At 41.9% G+C, this 19,647-nt stretch overlaps 2 protein-coding genes across 8 annotated transcripts in view; both read right to left on the reverse strand.

Moving 5' to 3' along the window:
• Positions 1–94: 94 nt before the first annotated feature.
• On the reverse strand, positions 95–2,754 carry tmem258 (transmembrane protein 258). Its single transcript, XM_027000322.2, has 4 exons — positions 2,649–2,754; positions 1,887–1,996; positions 1,591–1,719; positions 95–1,109 (listed from the first exon to the last, which is right to left on the reverse strand). The coding sequence occupies exons 1-3, from the start codon at positions 2,649–2,651 to the stop codon at positions 1,593–1,595; spliced, it is 240 nt and encodes a 79-aa protein (XP_026856123.1). The 5' UTR covers positions 2,652–2,754; the 3' UTR covers positions 95–1,109; positions 1,591–1,592.
• Positions 2,755–2,845: 91 nt separating this feature from the next.
• LOC113571413 (AP-3 complex subunit beta-2) overlaps positions 2,846–19,647 on the reverse strand; it is a 32,693-nt gene continuing 15,891 nt past the window's right edge. Inside the window, exons 5-29 of one of the 7 annotated variants that reach the window (XM_027000339.2) lie at positions 19,059–19,219; positions 18,751–18,817; positions 18,448–18,630; positions 18,089–18,268; positions 17,716–17,813; positions 17,203–17,257; positions 16,875–16,946; positions 16,689–16,751; positions 16,469–16,601; positions 16,195–16,304; positions 15,712–15,888; positions 14,944–15,130; positions 14,424–14,542; positions 12,224–12,262; positions 11,222–11,336; positions 9,971–10,148; positions 9,663–9,831; positions 8,902–8,989; positions 8,656–8,765; positions 8,331–8,559; positions 7,804–7,888; positions 6,978–7,075; positions 6,468–6,482; positions 5,453–5,591; positions 2,846–5,154 (exon numbers count right to left, since the gene is read on the reverse strand). In XM_027000339.2, the coding sequence (XP_026856140.1) occupies positions 5,004–5,154; positions 5,453–5,591; positions 6,468–6,482; positions 6,978–7,075; positions 7,804–7,888; positions 8,331–8,559; positions 8,656–8,765; positions 8,902–8,989; positions 9,663–9,831; positions 9,971–10,148; positions 11,222–11,336; positions 12,224–12,262; positions 14,424–14,542; positions 14,944–15,130; positions 15,712–15,888; positions 16,195–16,304; positions 16,469–16,601; positions 16,689–16,751; positions 16,875–16,946; positions 17,203–17,257; positions 17,716–17,813; positions 18,089–18,268; positions 18,448–18,630; positions 18,751–18,817; positions 19,059–19,219 (3,021 nt within the window). In that variant the 3' untranslated portion in view covers positions 2,846–5,003. Of the gene's footprint in view, positions 5,194–5,452; positions 5,592–6,467; positions 6,483–6,977; positions 7,076–7,803; positions 7,889–8,330; positions 8,560–8,655; positions 8,766–8,901; positions 8,990–9,662; positions 9,832–9,970; positions 10,149–11,221; positions 11,337–12,223; positions 12,263–14,411; positions 14,543–14,943; positions 15,131–15,711; positions 15,889–16,194; positions 16,305–16,468; positions 16,602–16,688; positions 16,752–16,874; positions 16,947–17,202; positions 17,258–17,715; positions 17,814–18,088; positions 18,269–18,447; positions 18,631–18,750; positions 18,818–19,058; positions 19,220–19,647 lie in introns of all 7 variants that reach the window. The other 6 variants (XM_027000367.2, XM_027000330.2, XM_027000383.2 and 3 more) reach the window with 6 other exon arrangements.

The raw sequence follows: 19,647 nt of genomic DNA on the forward strand, positions 1-19,647 counted from the left end.
CATCTTGGCTGCCTATGCTAAATCAACTGAAGTGTTCTGGGAGTCATATTACAAATTATGCATAAACAAAAATGTAATGGGTCATGGCCTTAAATGAACCAGAAGCTTGCATCTTTATGTGCACACATTTTTGTTACATGCCATGGCCCTGAGAGGCAGACTGCGTTATTCTTATCCATGATATTAAGTTTGGATTAGGGGGTTTAGGCACCACAAACAGCCTACCAGATGCATATAAACAGCTAGCCCAGTGTTTCACGTACTCATCCAGCACACCCAGTGACTCTGAGCATGTAAATCATGATCTAAACTGTTCCAGAATTACAGTCCACGATATCTGTCCGAAACCAGATATTCTCAATCCAATCCTAAAAGGGGCCCCAACCATTGCAATTTTTTGCTGTGTTCTAACTCTTTAACATATTGCCAGGTAATCATGCATGAGCCATTGGTCCTCTCACTAGGTATGTTAGAAGTGCAGCAGAACAGTTTGGCTGGGGAGAGGATTGAGAACGGTCATTTAAGAAAAGTATAGGCATGGGAATTGTGAAGTTTTATACTGTACTACTAGGACATAATACAGAGCACCAAGATGTTTTTATACCTTGATTAGACAAACTTGTGTATAGTCTATTAGAGATAATCCCAGCTGTATTAGACCATATGGGGCCAGTACTAGAATTCTGTAAATGAGAAAATTAAAAACCTAACAAAAAACAAATATAAAAAGTAGTTAAACTAATTATTAAGATACCTTCCACTTGCCCGACACCCAACAAGTTCAGTTATCTAGTTTATAGAAATCTGGGTTTATATTTTGGGATACAAATTAAGCCTGGTTCTAGACTAAGGACAACTTTAAGCAAAAGATATAGTGTAATTTAGGTCAAGACTAATCCTAAACACATTCTGCAATACCAGACAATTATATTACCTTGAATAATGAAATGTTTTTTTGGTTTTTTTTTAAATACAAAATCTGTTTTATTTGTTAATTCGGCCCCAGTCCGTTCCAACCTCCTGCCTGTCCAAATCCATTGCTATGTGCATCACAGCTCAAACCACTGTGGGTGTCCAGAGCTGCTGGAATGTTCCTCACCATCTGCAACCTACAACACACAAACACATGAGCCAGTATGACTGTGTTTTAGTAAAGATCCCAAAAGTTATTTAGCTCCTACCATTTGCAAAATCTTTGTATACTAGTGCTAATGTTCATATTATTATTCTACATCAAGATAAAAATGCTATTAAAGCAATACCAGTGTTTTTTATATTCCCTGTTAGTAATTCCACACCAACACATTTTGAGTAACAGAACAGAATCCTGAATACAAAGGAGACAACAGCTGTTACAAAATAAAATCACACGTGCAAAATGGTACACCCTCAGGCCAATCCTTTTCAGCGCACATCTACCAAGTAATGTAATTTTAGGCAACAATTCTCACCAATTTGTCAACGTCAACAGCAACAAATGTTTCTAGTTTATTTTTTGTAGAGGTCAAACTAGGTAAAGTGACATCAAAAGTAATTAAATTTTAAACAGTAAACTTGCCCAAAAAGCAAAGTAATGTTTAAAAACCTCACCTTCAGACATATATTCCAACCCAAAGTAACAGAAAGAGAACACCAAAGCCCATGAACAGTGATGCAACCAGTGAGATCAGGAGCTCTTTGTATACATCTCGTGTATATTTTGTGGACGTTACCTCATACCTGAAGAAGTTAAGAACATGCCAACAAGTGCACCAACAACTGATGTATGAAAAATTACAGGTAATTAACAGGGGGTGGTTTGTTTATATTGGTGCTTAAGCAACGTTGCTATCTTCAATATTAAGTAGTTATTTGTAAAGTTTCTGCATATTCTTGTTAAAGGATACACAAAGAACCACGCTGTGAAAAACATGCCAATGGCGAGTAGCACCACAGTGAGGTGGGGAAAGACAGCCGGGTTCACTGGGCTTGTGTATCTGGTCATGGCCTCCAATTCCTGCACAAGCAAAGGAAATGCTGAAATTAATATTTGTCGATACGTTTATATATATATATGTGATAACTGCCATCTGGTTTGTAGTGTCTATAATGTGAGAAGATTATTGGCTGGATAACAGCATCCAGACTTTAATAATGCATGCTAAATCTCCGCAGTCTGTCTAGCTCTTGAACCATTCTGTTTTGCGTTACAAATCACTCCTCAGGTTCCGAGTTCACAGGCTGGGCAAGGGCACGGGATCTCTGGATCAAATGCTAAACTAGCTTAGCTATCTTATATCCCACCTTGAGTTCTAGCTAAAACAAATACTCCACTGTGGAATTTTTTAGTACATATGCTACTATGTTCCTCAAAATTACCCACTTTACTGATTTCTGCGTTCGACTATTTATTACAGGTAACATGCACTACTGAGTTAAAAGGTCTATTCACTGATAGCTAGCTAGCTAACTAACTACACAGAATCTTAAGGGAGCAAGCGCGCGCTAGCTAGGTTAGCTAACGTTGGCTAAAATGTATACCAGGGAAAGGCAGACTGCTAGCTAACAAACAGTAATCGACAATCAGTTCTCTCACCAACTCAGCAAAATAACTGGATTCACAAAAGTATATATATATTTTTTGATCACTGACTACGCATATAACTTACCATGATGATGGCAGCTAACTGAATTCTCTCTAGCCGGATGGAAAAGCTAAGGAAAAGCCACGTATGTGAAGACGAGCAAATTCCGCGAGATGTGAAAGACTGGCGCTTGAAAGAGGTGTTTCAATTTAAGAGCTTCTGTTTGGACTATGTACTGGAGGTTTCTTCATGAGAGTACGCTAAACAGGATCCACGGCATATAACTGAGAATCTTGGTTTATTATTGTACATTTTTGAAAAAGAAATGAATCAAATTTACGCAAAACATATCAACAGACACAAACTAAGAAAGAACAAAGAAACATTTGCTGCTGTTTCTAAAGAAGCTTTGCAAAGGCAAGTCTGGATACATTTTATGAAACAAGTGACCTCTTCTAATAAATGCTCACTTTGTAAGTTCAAAGATTCACAAAAAAAGTTTTTCTTAAAGCACTGACTACATTTGCTGCATTTAACACATGCACCATTCAACTGATTTGTATTTACTTCTTTTCAGAAAGCTAGTTGGGAAATGAGAGGAAATAGTCATGGTGTAGGCTATGTGGCATTAAATGTCACAGTTGGGAGGCAGTAAATGCACAGAATCATAAAACTAGCTTAAGTGCATTTTTTTAATTGGCATTTGAAAATTTCAAGTAAAATAAATTCAACCACGTTGTTTCACAATCACACGTAAGAAGGTGATAGACTGAATAATGGATAGGCAACTGGATAGTAGATGTAACCACGAAGGACAACTGATAATATGTACCTATCCTTAACTTTAATAAAACTATGGATACCTGCATTTACCCCCACCCACCATGTTCTGACTGAAACATCATACATGACACAATATACATCATCCAGTTTGTCCTTTATATCTGTTTCAAGTAGACCTTTACCAGAATATTGTATCATAATGAGAGAAAATGTTCCATCTTCAATGATAATACATGAAAAAGCACAGGCCTTTGAGAAATGTACAGTTTGAGCCATTTGGTTCTAGAATTGTTTGTTTGCAACAAAATGTTCTTTAAATAAATAAATATTACATTACAAGAAAGAATAAAGTAAAATTTCTATTGCCAAACTAATGCTACCTCCACCATGAAATACACTCCAGAAATGTCTCAGAACACCTTATCCTTAAGGTCAAAACACCCCAGAACACCTCATCCTTAAGGTCAAAATGCAAATTATGAGGATGAGAATAATGCTAACTCTATTCATGTAACAACAATAGTATTTTTTGCATTAATGTTCCATAACACATAATCTGCAATAGTTCTCTTTGGGAAAAATAACAATACAATAAAAAGCATCAAACTTTAGAAGGATGTAGTTGTGAATTGCTATTTACTAATGCAACACCTGATACTTGAACAGTGTGGTTTGTATCACAAAAAACCCACATATTCCTCTGAGGAGACCTAATAAAAACAAACTCTCATTTTCTGTCATCGGCAAAATCAAAGAAATAAAAAATGTTATGTTGTGACACTTCTGTTCAATGACATGTGAAAATGAACTGTACATTATACTGAGTCCAAATGGTCAGTTTTCTATTAGCAAAGTTGCTGATAACTTCACTAACATTAGCAGATAGCTATGATTGAGTGATGTGATTTGAGTGATAAAGTACCCTGTTTGGTGTAAACATGTTGCATTAGACTGGTCTGGTTAGATATTAATGCAAGTGTGTCATATTACATATAAAGTCTACAAGATGTGTACATTCACCCCAAATTATAATTTCTACAATATTGACGTGAAACAAATTTAGATTTCCATTTCCTAGACCATGTATGAGGTTTTGCAGGAATAGTCTGATTGTCATGACTTATTGGACCCATTACACAATTGCTGAAAACTGTATTAGTAGAGAAGTAGTCATAGCTCCTTGTAGAATGCTCAGAGTTACATTTCAGAATGTTTACAGTGTTAAACCCAGATTTTTCCCTTCAGTGGATTTGGATGTAGGATATTTTTGTCACACTTTATTTAAAAAATTTAAAACCAGGCCGGATTTCTCATCATGCAACATTGTGCAAATTAAAAGGAGAAGATGAAAGGAACAGAAAAGGTCACAGGTTACAGATTAAAGGTCCACTACAGAGCATTCACAGGGCCTCCTGTGCATCCAGGAACATGAAAATTAATATTTAAATTGTTATCTGTAGATGTTACATTGTTTCAGGTCACCAGCTAATAACTGTTTGGGGATCAATTCATATTCTCTCTCACCACTGTTTAAATAAGTATTGAATAAGTATTGAATAACATAAGATGGTCCAACATCACCACGCAGGATCATGGCAGCATCTACACAAAGCTCCAAATGTATGCAGTATTCTCTCAGTGAAGTCAGGGGCCAAATCACTGCATCAGGGCGTGGAGGATGTCCTTCATGAGCATTGTACCAATCACCATCTTTTCACAGTTCACCGTGAGCTGGGCCCCTCCCCCTTCCTTTCTGGCAACGGTGACCAGCACAAGGCTTCCGCTGCTCACCGTCTTGCCAGCGAACCTGGACACAGGTGGAGAAGATGGAGGAGGAACAGGAAGACTGGAGTAATATAAAGTTAAGATAACAACAGGCCAGAAATACAGACAGCAAAAAAGAAATGAGCAGAGAGGCAAACAACATATTAATACTCCAGTTTACGACATCAATATGTTGCATGTTTGGCCAAAGAAGTATTATGAAAAAAAAAAATTTACTTTCAAGTGAAAGTAAATTCAGACTTCACCACCTGAGTGTATATTGTGCATCCAAAAGGACATAATATTCAGTCACCGAGGTGCAAAGGTGTGGTAGGAACTACCTGCAGTCTTTGTCAGAGCCACAGGGTACCCTGCCGAGGTTAGCCGTGGCGTTGACCCGCTCTATGATGGAATGATCGTTCTGACACTTCTCCCCGAGGGTCAGCTTGTCTGAGATTTCATTCATTCCCATTAACTGACCTGCAGAGGTGGTAAAACATAATTCCATCTAATCATCCGCCATCCAAGACCCACATCCATGATGCATGCATCCATCAGGGTTAGTGTACCTCTAACAGAAGGGAGGACCACAAATCATCATAATGCACAATCAGTTCAGATTAGTCTGGTATGAAAGACACACAGAAAACAGTGTCTTCAGATACAGATGCATCAACTCTGTAGGCAGGTTCTAGAATAACTACAGCAACAGGTGCTAGAGATCACACACTGCATTTCTAGGCTTTGGTGGTTACCATGCTTTCTCACACTATCCACAACAAATCAAGACTCATCTATTCCCCCTGATTCTGTAAATGTTGCTTAAAATTGCTGATATACTGTAGGTGTATTGGCATAAAACACTGCATATTATATCTGACATATATCTGACAGCTCCTAATCCTTCTCATTGACCTGCACTACAATGCAACTGACAAGTTAAACTATGAGAGGTCAAAATAGATGATCTAGGTATTTTTACACTTTGCTGCGAAAGTTTAGAAACACTTAGACACTCCTTTTTCTGTGTATGCATTCCCGGAGCGTTCCTTGCTAGAGTGCTTCCTGCCTTGCGGCATGTGGGACACTCCCACGCATTAGTGGCTTTGTGAGGCACATTCTGGTAGGATGCAGTGGACCATTCGCCCGGTGTTCCATGAGGCGAGAAATGCATAGTCATGGTTACTGTCGCCAAGGCAATAGCTGGAGTCTGACAACGAGGGTTAGCAGCTAGAAGCAGAGGGAGCAAGATAAGAGGGGCTGACAAATGTGTAGTGGGACGGGCGGGGGGTCTGGGGTTGGAGGCAAGTGGCAGACTATTAGCAAAAAGGGATGAGGTTTGCAGGAAGAACTTACCATGTAATAACGTCTCTATTGGATGGCAACAGAATATGCCCACACACAGAGGGAGAAACGAAGAATATGACAGAGGTTTAAGTATGCACATTCATTACTTTCAGGTGGTGTAGAGGTCCAGGTTGATGCAGGCCTAGTGTTCCTTACCAGTTTTTCAGTTACACCGTGTACCAGAATGAGAGATCTCATGGTTGGTAATAACTCTGCCCTTTGTAATATTCAAAACGGTACTCTTATTGTATGGCTCTACTAGATTAGCTACATGCTAGTATAAGGGCAGTCAATTGTGACCAGTCTGCCTGAAAGCAGAAATAGCCCAGAATGAGGAAAGCTGATAAAAATGAATAAGCAGCACATATTTAACTACAAGTTGGTCAGGTGAAAGGGTTTGAGGAGCCAACTAGAAGTAATCCAGCAGCATTTGATGAATGCAGCAGAGGATTTACTTCAGCATAGGAGAACTGCTGGATATATGCGGTGGGGGTTGATGGTGAAGATGGCTGCTCTCACCTTGCTCCTTCTTAAACTCATTCTCTGTCAGAAAGATAGGTGTCATCAGCTCTCCCACCGGTGGCTGGATTGACACGAAGAACTTCCGGGTGTGGGTGCTGATAAAGGCAATGAAAGACCAAGAAGGTCAAAAGAATCCCAGCGACAATAACCAGCACAGTGACTTGGTGGTTAGCACATTTTGCCTCTCAGTGATATGGTCTTGGGTTGAAGTTCCTATTTGGTGGAGTTTCCATGTTCTCCCTGCATTTGCGGGGTTTCCTCCAGGGTCTCTGTTTTGAGTTGATTGGACACTCTAAATTGTTCTGTATGAAAGGAGGGACCTGTATGGGTGTGTGTGTGTGTCTGTGTAGGCCAAGTGATGGTCAAGTGATGGTTGGTGCTCTGTTCTAGTCTTAACCTCATCCCCTTCCCAGTGCAGTCCCCCAGGGGGCTGTACGCTGTGTGCAAATTGGCTGCCACTTCTCATCAGTGTGTGAGTGATTGAAAAAGCTAATTATATATATATATATATATATATATATATATATATATATATATATATATATATATATATATATATATATAAAGCATTCCTGAGAAAGGTGCTATATAAATGTAAATAATAATAATATTAATAATAACCACCTGCAGTCCCATTAACTTATCTTCATCCCTGAACATGGAAGTATGGGTCATGCTGAGGAAGCATGTAGACGTGGACATGAGCAGCTGCTGATCTTAACTGCTCACCAGTGGCTAGTTTTGCTTACAGTCTCCTTGAGCTGGTGCTGGGGCCAAGGAAGCTGGTGATGGGACATTTACAATAACTTTTGGTCATACTCACCAAAGCTGGAAATTGGCTGCTTGCGTGGAGTCACAAAAATCGATGCCCATTACCACACTAACTGATTCTCCAGCAGGTAACATATCTGAGGAGAGAAACAGGCAAGAGGAAACAGTTATGTAATTAAAGCAAACATTTGCTCTGCACACATAGCTCACAGGCAGAGTGTTGATATCACATGTAATTTTAGTGTAGTGGGTATCGACACTGCATCTCCTGTGGGGGACTGTGGTCCAGTCCCCTATCTGAACAAGTGCACCACCAGAAAGAGTCCTTGGGCAAGACTCCTTACATTACATTTATCTAACTCTAAAATGGTTGAAATTTTAAATCTTTCTGGATAAGTGCATCGGCCAAAAGTATAAATATCTATGCACATCATACACGCAACAGAAGAATAATGCTTTATTACATCAGTAAATCTTCTTGAAAACACAAACAAGAACGCTACAGTTCCATTCAACATGCCACTATTCTCTAAGGCACATTTTGTAAATGATGCACTATGACACGCCTCTGAGGCTGACCGATTTCCGGGAACTCCTTGATCCTCATGCCGGACTGCAGTTTGGGTTCTTCTATGTGCAGGTTCTTTGTCTCACAGCTGGTGTTGTTGGTGAAGTGGATCTGCACAGCCACCATGTGTGGGTCAGGGCTGAAGGCCTGCCTGTTGAAGCAGTACTCCACTCCCAGACCCTCGCCCGTGATTCGGTGCAACAGCTCGTACATCCTCACGGAGGCCGATGGCGCGATGGTCTGGAAACAAGTAGGCGGGGGAATAAGTGGTCAATATGTGAAATAATAAGAATTGTTTGGGAATGTTCTAGAAAAAAAAGATGTTATAGAACTTACGGTGGGGGCGAGTACAGTGTCAGTGAGTGACAACCCCTCTAGATCACTTGCCAGGCTGCTGGACAGGAAGTTGTTTACTGGAGTCACTTGAGGTGAGGAAGTAGGTGCAACTGAAGTAGAGAGAAGGAACTGCTGGGAATGGCACTTCACTTACTCCATCTATTTTCTTTTGCTCTACTACTTTAGTGTCAGAGTGTCCCTGTCAAAGGTATGAAAAAAAAATTCAAGTGTACAGATCCGACTTACAGTCATCCAGATCCAGCAGTGATATTTCCTTGGTCTCTTTCTTGCTCTCTTTTTTGGTATCCTTTGCAGTTGGCTTTGATGCAGGTGTCTGAGAAAATATATGAAAAGAAAAATTACACACAGACTAATCTAAAATATTTTGTTGCCTGTGTGTGTCGTCATCTATATTTTATAACTTTCAGCTAAGCAACACAAAAATCTTCTCAGTAAACTCAATAAGATTTGCAAAGAGGGGGTAGGAAGGAATATATTACATATTAACTACCGCAATTTCATAGGCAACCAATAAAACTCAGAGGGATCAAATAGTAGTTATATTGTTTTCTTCAGCTAGGCTTCAGCTGAGTATTTCACTGATATTAAAATATATTTTTGAGGGCAGAGTATTTCACTGATACTTTTTTACTGAGAAAGAAGGAAGAGAAGCCACAGCACACAAGTGGGCACCTCTTGTGGGTTGCCAATGAGTTCGCGCTCTCCCGCGTCACTGTCAATAACTTCCTCTTGCCATGGGGGGGTAGGCGGTTGTGTAGGGGTGCTGGGCTATAGAGTAGCATGGTGGGGGTCACAGAGAGAGCCACAGATACAGGGGGAGGATTACATCATAGACACAACTGCCCTCTGTCTGCCATAGGTGCATTGCAACCCATGAGTGATGCAACATAACCACACATGAATGTGGTAGGAACAGCTGAATCAAACAGAACAGCCTGCTGTGTTGGGGATTGTGCGTGTTGGGGATGGTGCGCGTGAGTCCAAACCTTCTTCTTCTTCCTGGTGTCTGTATCTGACTCTGAGTCTTCCTCTGATCCTGACTCTGACTCGCTGCTCTCAGACTCGCTCTCCTCCTCACTCTCCGACTCAGAGCCGCTTCTCCGCTGTTTGACTCCTTTCCTTTCTTTTTTCTGCTCCTCTCCACTGCTTTGATCACTGGTAAAGGAAGCACACAACACATGTGTATGTGTTTTGGAGATTTTAAGCTATGCTTCATTCTGCATACATGTGTACAAACACAATTTCAGAAGCAATTTTGCTTCAAGCATTTGTGGCTAATATAAATGAACTGGACCTCTCAGCACTCTCAGATTTCTTTGGTTGGCTCTTGTCTACTTTCTTCTTTTTCTTCATCTTCTCCTCTTCTTCATCCTCCTCTTCCTCAGACTGTGATTCCTCCACACTCTCTTCACTCTCTGAGCCAGAACCAGTCTGCTCACTGTCACTCTCTGACCTACTACCTGAATCTGACTCTGCAGAGTGAGAGAACAGTGAACAGTGAACAAGAGAAAAAGACAGAGAATGACAATTACCAAAATGTTATTAATCAAGGCAGTTTACAACTGTCATGGAACGCTCGCTTCCCGCGAGGCACGTGGTTTGGCCAGCCACATGCAATGGGAGGACTTCATTTGTGGCCACACCTGCACACACCTGTACTTCATTTTGTCTGTCTGTATTTAAACTCACGTCAGGGTGTGCGGCGTTGTTGGTCATTCTCGATGTAACTTGTTGATGTAACATGTTAAATGTTCCTTCGTCCTTGTGAAAGCGTATGCATGTGCATCGTGTTTAAATGTCAAATCATTTCATGTTCATGTTTATAATTTGTAATATGTGTGAGTGCTGCTGTCATTTATGTAATAAATGTTCATCCCTGTCGAGGAAGTCTGGGCGTCCTGCTCCACGCCCTGCGGCCCTCGGGCCGACACGCGTTACAACAACAAGCAAACCAAATACAATTACTCAAAGAATAAAGCACATATAAACAAAATCTGTCAGAAAAAAACTCAGCTCTCAAAAACAACCAACAGAAACGAAAGAAAACAATTTAACTCAACAGATTGCCAAAATAACTTCTTCATTTTCCACAGAACACAGAACTTTGCTTGGGCACCAGATATTTTCTAACCTAACCAGGTCAATCATGGCAGAGTAGAACTTTAACTCTAGCAATATGTGATTCTTCACCTTTCTTCCGAGCACATTTACAGTACTACTATCAGCCTGGCCTTTCAATCAAACTCTTCCTGCTGATAATATTACTGTAAATGTGCTCAGAAGAGTAATAAAGAGTCACATATTGGTAGAGTTTATGGTACTACTATCAGTTTGGCCTTCAAACCTTTCCTGCTGATCCACTCTGCCATCTTAGTTTGCTCTAGAATAAAATTCAAGGGATGACATTGTGATGGTCCTATCTCCAATCCAGGGTAAAATGAAGCAGTTTTGTCCTATTTATCCTTTGAGAGATAACATAACATTACTGATCATCAGACAATATTCCAAGAACCAAGTGCCACCACGGCCTGGTCTCCATAATTACCACTGTCAGCTGACTCTGTGGGTCCAGATTCTCCCTCCGAGTCAGAGTAGAATGGCTTTTCCACCTTCTTCTCCTTACGCTCCTTCCTGCTGGTACATTTACTCCACTCTGGAACCTGGGAAAGACAATGAGACAGTGTGACCCCACAGAGCACACACAGGACTGTGCTTGTGCAGTGTTAGGGACAGGCACTGCGTGGCCATGAACGCCTCTCCCATAGCTTACACCTGTCTTATGGGTGCTTGCAAAGTATGTTTGCAAATATCTGAGCTTTGCTTGATCACGTTGCCCTACTACTTCAGAGGCCTATTTGTACCTCAGCTTAAGGTGATGCATTCATGGCCACTGCTTATTGTGTACTGGAAAATGTCTCCGTAGAGAAACCACATCCTAAAAAAGTACCAATATACCTCCTCCTACGTCAACATATATTAGTGCATGGTTACACATACGAGCTGCCTTGATAAACTAAGGGAAGTTATTACCAATAGGCTATATTAATATGAGTGGAGCATGCAGTAAGTTGATTAGGTAAAGTAACAGAGGAGGGCAGTTGGCACTTTGAGAGGATCTGGAGACAGTGAAGCTGAGCTGGGGGCTTAGGCTGATCTGCACGCTGGACAACCTGCAAGCATAGCTAAGAAGGGCTAGGGCTTGACACAGGCCAGGCTTGGGTTACTAAGAAGAGCTAGAGCTTGATACAGGCCAAGCTAGGCTAGCTGAGAAGAGTTACGGTTTTATACAGGCCAGGTTAGACTAGCTGAGAAAGACTAGAACTTGACACAGGAGAGGACAGGCTAGCTTAGAAGGGTTATGGTTTGACACAGGCCATTCTACACTAACTGACAGTGGTTATGGCTGGACCCAGGCTTGGCTAACTGAGAGAGGTTATGACTGACAAGACACTAGGCTATGCTAACTGGCACAAAGCAGCCTGGATTTGGCGCTACACGGTTTGAGACTCAAGGGTGCGCAGAGCTCATTGTGAACTGACAGACTCACGCTGGTTAGAGTCGTGACTCTTTCGAGCAGCCTAATAACCTGGCGGACAGGAAAGAAAGAAAAAAGAAACGAAAGAGTGATGAGGTGAGATGATGAGAAGAAGAGCCAAGAAAAAAACAGAACAGAAAAGGTTTTAAAGGTACACACAAGGATTCAGGTTGCACTTTTTTTTTAAACATATTACTATAGGTATATCAAGTGTGATCCCATTATACAATAGACTAAGTTTTAGTTAAATCTCTCTGCATTTAATAACTCTAAAATTTACAGTCAGAATGACTGTGAACTGATTAGCACTTGCTCTTCCTACAAGGAATATAGCCATATTACTGTACTTATGTTTTAGTCTGTAGAATGGACAGATTCGTACTCAGAAAAATCTGAAATGGATTCTTAGGTTATAAAGCACATGTAATCATCTCTAAAGTTCCGTAGCACAGTGTAATGTTCTGTAATTCAGCAATGGAAGTGCAACAGAAATGGGATGAACACCTGGGTTTGGGGTGAGATGAAAGTTGAAGATCGTCCAACAGCAGATTTCAGAGTAAGAGAGGATAAACACACAGACAGAAACACAGCAAATAAAGAAACACACTCTGGTAAAGAAAAACACGGCCTGATTTTTTTTCCTGCTTAAGTTTCTCATATCATCATTTTACAGGCAACCACCACTTCCTAGATTTAATAGTGGCTGCGTTCATGGTGGTCTCCTCACTACAGTGTCCTTAGGGAGGTCTGAATGTGTACGCTTTTGCTCTGGGAGCTCCAGGGAAGCACTGCTGATATGGAGCCAATTGGAGTGAGAGAGCAGACAGCAGGAGGAGAAACCACTGCACACTAGCAGGCACCTCTCGCCAGTCTCCAAGGAGACCGAGCCGGCCCTCTGTGGTGTCTACAGTTTCTTCTTGCTGTGGGATGGTGGCGTGGTGGGGGCAGGGGTTATGGCAGGGCAGCAGGCCAGGAAAGAGCGGATTATATAGAGACAGAGACAGAAATGGTTAGAGAGAGGAACAATCAAGGTGTGAAGGGTCACTGGGGTGGACCACATTACAAACCACTCATCTGTCTCTTCAACAGGAAATCTGCATTATGACCTGAGTGAATTGTGCATTATGAATTATATGGCTCAAACGTCACAAAAAATATTATTGAACTGCAAAGAAACAAACAAATAAAAACAAAAAACAAACAAGGACAAAACACAAATCAAAAGACAGCACCCTGCTTGTGTATGCACAGGCCATAGATTGGCCTGGTACAAGCACTGGCGGTTTTGATTTGATCTTGGTCCTTTGCAAATTCTCAGATACTGGTTATGAAGGAGCGGTACATGTTTGGCTGGATTTTACATTTATTGTGGCAAAACCATTTCATACAGAATGCACCTTCTGTCCTCTATCTCATGTGCCATCATGTCATTCATTTTATGACTGCATTCCACAGCTAGGCACAGCAAACTCAAACTCAGCTCATCACCACTGCAATACCTTAAAACTGTTAGTAATTCTAGACCTCCAGTTAAGTGGCTGATTAATACAGAACTCCATTTAACTTCATGTGGATTCTAAAGACCCAGTACTACAGAATATAGACTGGCAAAGCCTGGTAATGCATAACATAGACTGAGTTGAGATGGCTTGTGTCTGAGTGTGGAGTGCTGGCTTTATGAGGGGTGGAGGACTCTGTGGGCACTGCTCTTCCAGAAGGCCCATCAGAAGACTGACATGGATGGCATGGCATGGACATGTGTCATTGGCATCAGAAAAAGACCTGACTCTGAATACAAAAGCAAAGCAATTACAGTGTCTTCCCTCTGAACTGCTGCCTGCTGATTTATCAACACTCAAAAGCATAAGACTCCTCTGTAAGAGATAGCAGGGAAATATCAGTCTATAACATCTAAAAGCCAATAGGAGAGCAAGTTGAGTGGCCAAGAGCCAACTGGAATGCAGGATGTGTGGCTATGCATGAAGTGGTTGTGGTTATGCTGATGAGTGAGAAGAATAATAAAAATATAGCTGAGGGGAGTGACAATTTTCTGGGGGTGTGTGTGGGGGTGCAGTAAATTGGGCATTTTTGACATTCGTCCTGCATGTTGGGGCTTCCTTTGGTGGGGCAGAGGAGCAGTGCCCACAGGCCTGAGCTCCAGAGCCCTGCCTTTGAGAATAACTGTTCCCCCTGCACGCACAGAATCCTTCACCTCCACGTTGCGCACGGAGGGGTCGGGTGCTGAGTCGGGCCATTCAGGCAACTCTTGGTAGCCGCCTGCTTTGGTGTTGAGCAGGTGAGAGAGAGAGCCCAGCTGGAAATGGTCTCTGTCTGCCAGGGATATAAGCACACAATATACATGATTCATTATAAAATTTTTTTTTTTTTTTACATATTATCATGGGCATCACATTTTCAGATAGAAAAAGAAAGGAACGATTAATCAGAAAAGTAGTGCTGAAGACCACTTCAGCATGTGCTTTTTGATTATTCAGAAGAGAATCAGAACAGTATAAACCAGAACAGTAAAAATCACAAAAACTACAATCAATTTATTTTGAGCTTCTGAATGTAATATTATTTAAAAAGCAGAGTAATATTAATTAGACAGTCAAACACTGTAATTAAATGGATGTTTACATTTACATTTATATTTACATTAACAATTACATATATTTGGAGTTTTTCCTCAGGCTTCATTTCTGCATGGTCAGTGCTGGCTGGTGCTGTACCTTTAAATGGAGACTCCAGCACAGGAGCAGGTTTGAGGGCCAGGAACAGCTTCTTGGCATATTTGCTCAGAGCTCCACTCTTGTCAGTAGGAACAATGAGCTGACGAATGAAGCGCGCACGATCTCTGATGTCATAGTTCTGATCATACTTTGCCAAGTTCAACACATACTGCGTGAGGAGCTTGGTCTGAATACCACAAGAGAGAAAGAGTGGGAGAGAGAGACAGATGAATCAAGCAACTCATTGCTTGGGTAAGACAGTGATGTCTCTCTGTGTGTATGTGTGGCTTGTGTGTGTACGTATGCATGGCTTGTGTGTGTGTGTGTCTGTGTGTGTGTTTGTGGGTGCATGTGGCTTGTGTGTGTATAGATATGTATGTAACGGACTGTCTTGGGCTGGCCTGATAAAACAATGATCCATACTTGTGTTCTAGCATGGCCTCCGTGTTTCCACTGTAACTTGCTCCTTCTGAGATGGTTAGGCCCACGCTTTCCAGTTTAATGAGGAAGGTATTATATCTGTTATGCCTCTGAAAATTTTAGCTTCACAATGGACAGCGCTGATTCCAGCTTAGTGGTGCAATGCAATGTAGCAATAAAACACTGCATGGAAGTCTAAGCTTTTCTTTCACTGGATGTCTACATGTCAGCACCCTGGACAGCACCACAGACCAGATTGCTGAAAGACCAAAGCGTGCCTTCCCTCACTAGAACAGCAAAGACCACCAATCCTCTTTCAGGGGCTGAATTCAGACTCCACGATCTCACCTGCTTTGAGTTTGTTAGGTAGAGCTTAGCAGCCAAGTTGAGGATTTGAAGCTTGACAATGTCCTCCTCATTGGTGAAGGTCTTGGCCATTTTCCGCAGAACATCAGGAGCAATTTTAGGCACATGTTCACAGTACTCGCCGATCAGCCACAGGATGCTGGCTCTGGCCATCGGCACCTGGAGAAGAAAAGACCCTGCTAGCACCCTGAGGCACAGCTAGCTAAACGTCTTACAGCTACATTAGGATTCACTGCACTGGGTGTGTCAGGTTTTCTTCAAAATTAAGGAAATTACATTTCTATGTTCACATTTCTGGTTAGTGAGGATAAAGGTGATAACACTGAATTTATTTCCAATAAAAGGTAGCTCATAAACTTAATTTTGAGGATTTGGAAGTAGATGGCTTACTTTGAGAGTTTGTTAAAAAGGTCTGATGGAGAATATTGATAGAGTTTATTTTGAAAGTTATCAGAATAAACTCACCTGTATGTTATCAATGAGCTTGGCCATGTGCTTGATGATTTCACTGTGCTGCTCGGGCTGCATCTGCAGGAGTTTCTTAATTACCACCACAGATTCAGCTACGACCAGCTCTGACATATGTACACACACACACACACACACACACACACACACACACACACACACACACACACACACACACACACACACACACACACAATCTTTTAGACACCACTCAGCTTTTGTTACATTACACATATGCTGTGACAACCCTGTCTGTAGCCGTCTGACTCACCATCTCTGTTTGAGAGGAGCTGCACCAAGCCGTTCAGGCAGGTGTCTCTCACCTCCCCGATGTTGGTGGCACAGCGGCCAATGGCCTCGATAGTGGCTGCCACAAAGTCTTTGTCCATGCTTTTGATGTAGGTCTACACAGAGCCACAAGCACATTGAAGGCTAGCAGGCTTTCGTGTGCCCTGTCAATGCATGGTCACTGTATTAAAATGCTTTCTTACCTGGAACTCTCTCAGAATGGTAGATATGTTTGTTTCACTTGCCAAGTTGGTTAAAACTTCAAGCTGCAATATTGACATAGCAGGAACATTAAAAAGTAATTTGTGATAACAGCAAGGATTCAAAATGTTAAAATCCTGCTCTAGAGTATTGACATAATGCAATTAATTGCAGAATACTTAAATCACCTTGAGAATTTTGATCTGTGTGGGATCAGTAGACCTTATATAGAAGCTCTTCAGGTGTGGCTCAAACATTCCCTACAGTGGAGAAAGCAAACCCACTGCAAAAAGACTCACCAACAAATCAGTCATTTCAGGATTTTAATCATTATCCGTTAGAGCGTTTAAATCCATGATGCCAAAGAAGCTGTCATAAATGACTAGACAATACATAAATCAAATCCAACAGCTTGTGCATTTTACAGAGGTAAGGTATGTTTGGGAAATACTGTAAACACATCTTCACAAACAGCCTGCTGTAATTTAAGACCTGAGTAGAATGAATAGCACTCACCCTCCTTTTAATCGTCATGGTGGCAACATTTTGTAGAACTACATATTGAACTTCACTGCAGAAAAAGAAAAAAACAAAGCAAAATAATAGATAGATAGATATTCAAAATTGTAGTGAAGTACACTGTTTCCCGAGAAATAGGTCGTTTCGGACAGATGTCCTTCATTCAAGTGCTTATATATTAGCGCTTTTTAGAACAGCCATTTATGCCAGGGAGAACTACATTTTGCAACAATGTAAATTATGTGAGCTTCAGGAAAAAATGCATCAACTGGCATTTTAAAAAGAATCCTCCAATTCTCAGGCATGCTTGTCTCACTACGCCCCAGACCATGTGCTAGACTATGCCCCACCTCTCAGAGTCAGAGGCAGAACTGCAGCATTGCACTCATCAGGACTCAAGGGCTATGAAATCTCCTCCTCACTTAGCCTCAGCGGCCCCGCACTACACATTATTAATCAGCCACAGGGAAAATGCATGTCCCATCTCTGCTCACTCACTCACACACTCACCTGTGGCTCCTCAACAGCCTCACTAGAGCCTTAGCAATGACGCCCACTTCAGCCTTAGGGGCAAGATGGAAATAGAGCTGAGCTACGGCCATCACCACCTACACAGAGAGAGAGAGAGAGAGAGAGAGAAGAAAGGGACAGAAATAGAGAGAGAGGGAGAGAGGGAGACGGAGAGAGACGGAATGACAAACTTGGAAAAAGAAACAAAGTTAGATATTACTGTATTCGTGGAGAGCAACAGTTTAATATTGTGATGGGAGCTGTCACTGGTTGTTGCTACCAAAAGTAACAGCAGTGTCTGTGCACTATATATTAGTCAGTCATGCTGATAGATGTGTGTGTGGGTGTGATCCGGCATGAGCCCTGTGCTCACAGCAGCGTTGCGGCTCTGGAGAAGGGGCTTGGTGTTCCTGAGCAACAGTCTGTGGTCAGGGTCCATAACGTAAGGCTTTCTCTTGGCCAGAGCAGCTGCCTCAGCCTTCTTCTCTTCATCATCCTCATCATCGTCAGAGGCGTAAAACTCCTTCTCTCCACCCTCCTCCAGCAGGGACTCCTACAGGACACACACATGGGAAAAACATATCACAAGATGCATGTGCACACACACACACACACGCACGCACACAGATGTAAGCACAGACACGTACACACGCCTACATGCATCCACCCTTATTGCATATATATGGAGTGAAAAACAAAAGAGCGGTGGAGATTTTCAGGCAGAGCACTTACATTAATGTTGGGGTTGAGGAACTGGGTCCTGGCATAGCGGGTGAGCATGTTGATGATAACCACCTGACCCCACTCCTCCACATCGATGAGCAGGTTACAGAGTTTACGGTAGTTCTTATGGATCAGCTCAATCCGCTCTGGACACACCTCTTCAAATGCCATTACTACACTGCCTGCTACCAGCTGGAGAAAAAAACAGTGCAGTATTAGGTCAAGTAAAGGTCAAGCTACAAGCATATCCACTTCCATTTACTACTGATGGTAATCCGTGTTAAGAAGTACCACCACACTAATGGCACTTACGGTGGTCTTATCAGCAAGCAGCTTTTCAATGACCTCAATTAACTGGTCCTTCTGCTCAGGGTCCAAGCTGTGAACAGACGGGAGAGAGCGAGAGACAGAGAGAGAGAGAGAGAGAGAGAGAGAGAGAGAAGCAGAAAGAGATAAAAAAGAGAAGAAAAGTAAGATAGTACAAAATGGAGAGAATGCAACTCTTAATAATGACTGGGATTTACCAAGCTGGCATTCATATGAGGACTGAAAGTAAAAGCAGTGAAAGCAGAGATGGTGTGCAGAGTTTGGGGACAGGAGCAGCGATCCGAACCTCTTACCTGTAGAGCTTGGGGATGGCATGGGCAGCCGTCTTACGGACATATGGAGACATATCAGAGGCAGCCTCTTTAATGGCTAACATCATAATGGGCACGATGATAGTGACTCTGATGCTGGAGAGGACACGCAAGGCACTTGCACGGATCAGCTGATTAGGATCCTGGACATTTACCATAGAAAGGAGATTAAAGGAAATTAACTCTGTAATTTAAACTATCAGCCATCATCCAGTATATCATAGCAAAACAACATGATAAAAAGACCTGTGACATACACTGCTAATCCCTTATGTGCTGTGACAGTGGATTGGGAGAAAAGTAATTTCCACAAATAGCCACTAGGTGGCGTTTCCTACACGTGGACACTACATAGATCATTACACAGTTGTGTTCATTGACAGTGCATGCCTAGGAAGCTTTATTCCACACAGCGAGGGGCCTGCATGGCTCCGTGGAAAGTGAAATCACTACAGCTGCCTCTGAAAGAGTGTTGGCTGAGTCAGTGGACAATGACTATGAGCTAGGGGGCTTTGGACTCTGAGCAGGGCGGTTAAAATGCAAGAACTTAAAGCAGATAGGGTTGCCCTGC

This window comes from Electrophorus electricus, chromosome 2, assembly GCF_013358815.1.
Source record: "Electrophorus electricus isolate fEleEle1 chromosome 2, fEleEle1.pri, whole genome shotgun sequence".
Classification (NCBI taxonomy): domain Eukaryota; kingdom Metazoa; phylum Chordata; class Actinopteri; order Gymnotiformes; family Gymnotidae; genus Electrophorus; species Electrophorus electricus.

What these genes read in the sequence shown, in the direction of transcription:
- tmem258 (XM_027000322.2), bottom strand. An exon ending in TTCACAGCGTGGTTCTTTGT is followed by an intron (nt 1,720 to 1,886) that starts GTATCCTTTAAC and finishes TAACTTCTTCAG; the next exon opens with GTATGAGGTAACGTCCACAA.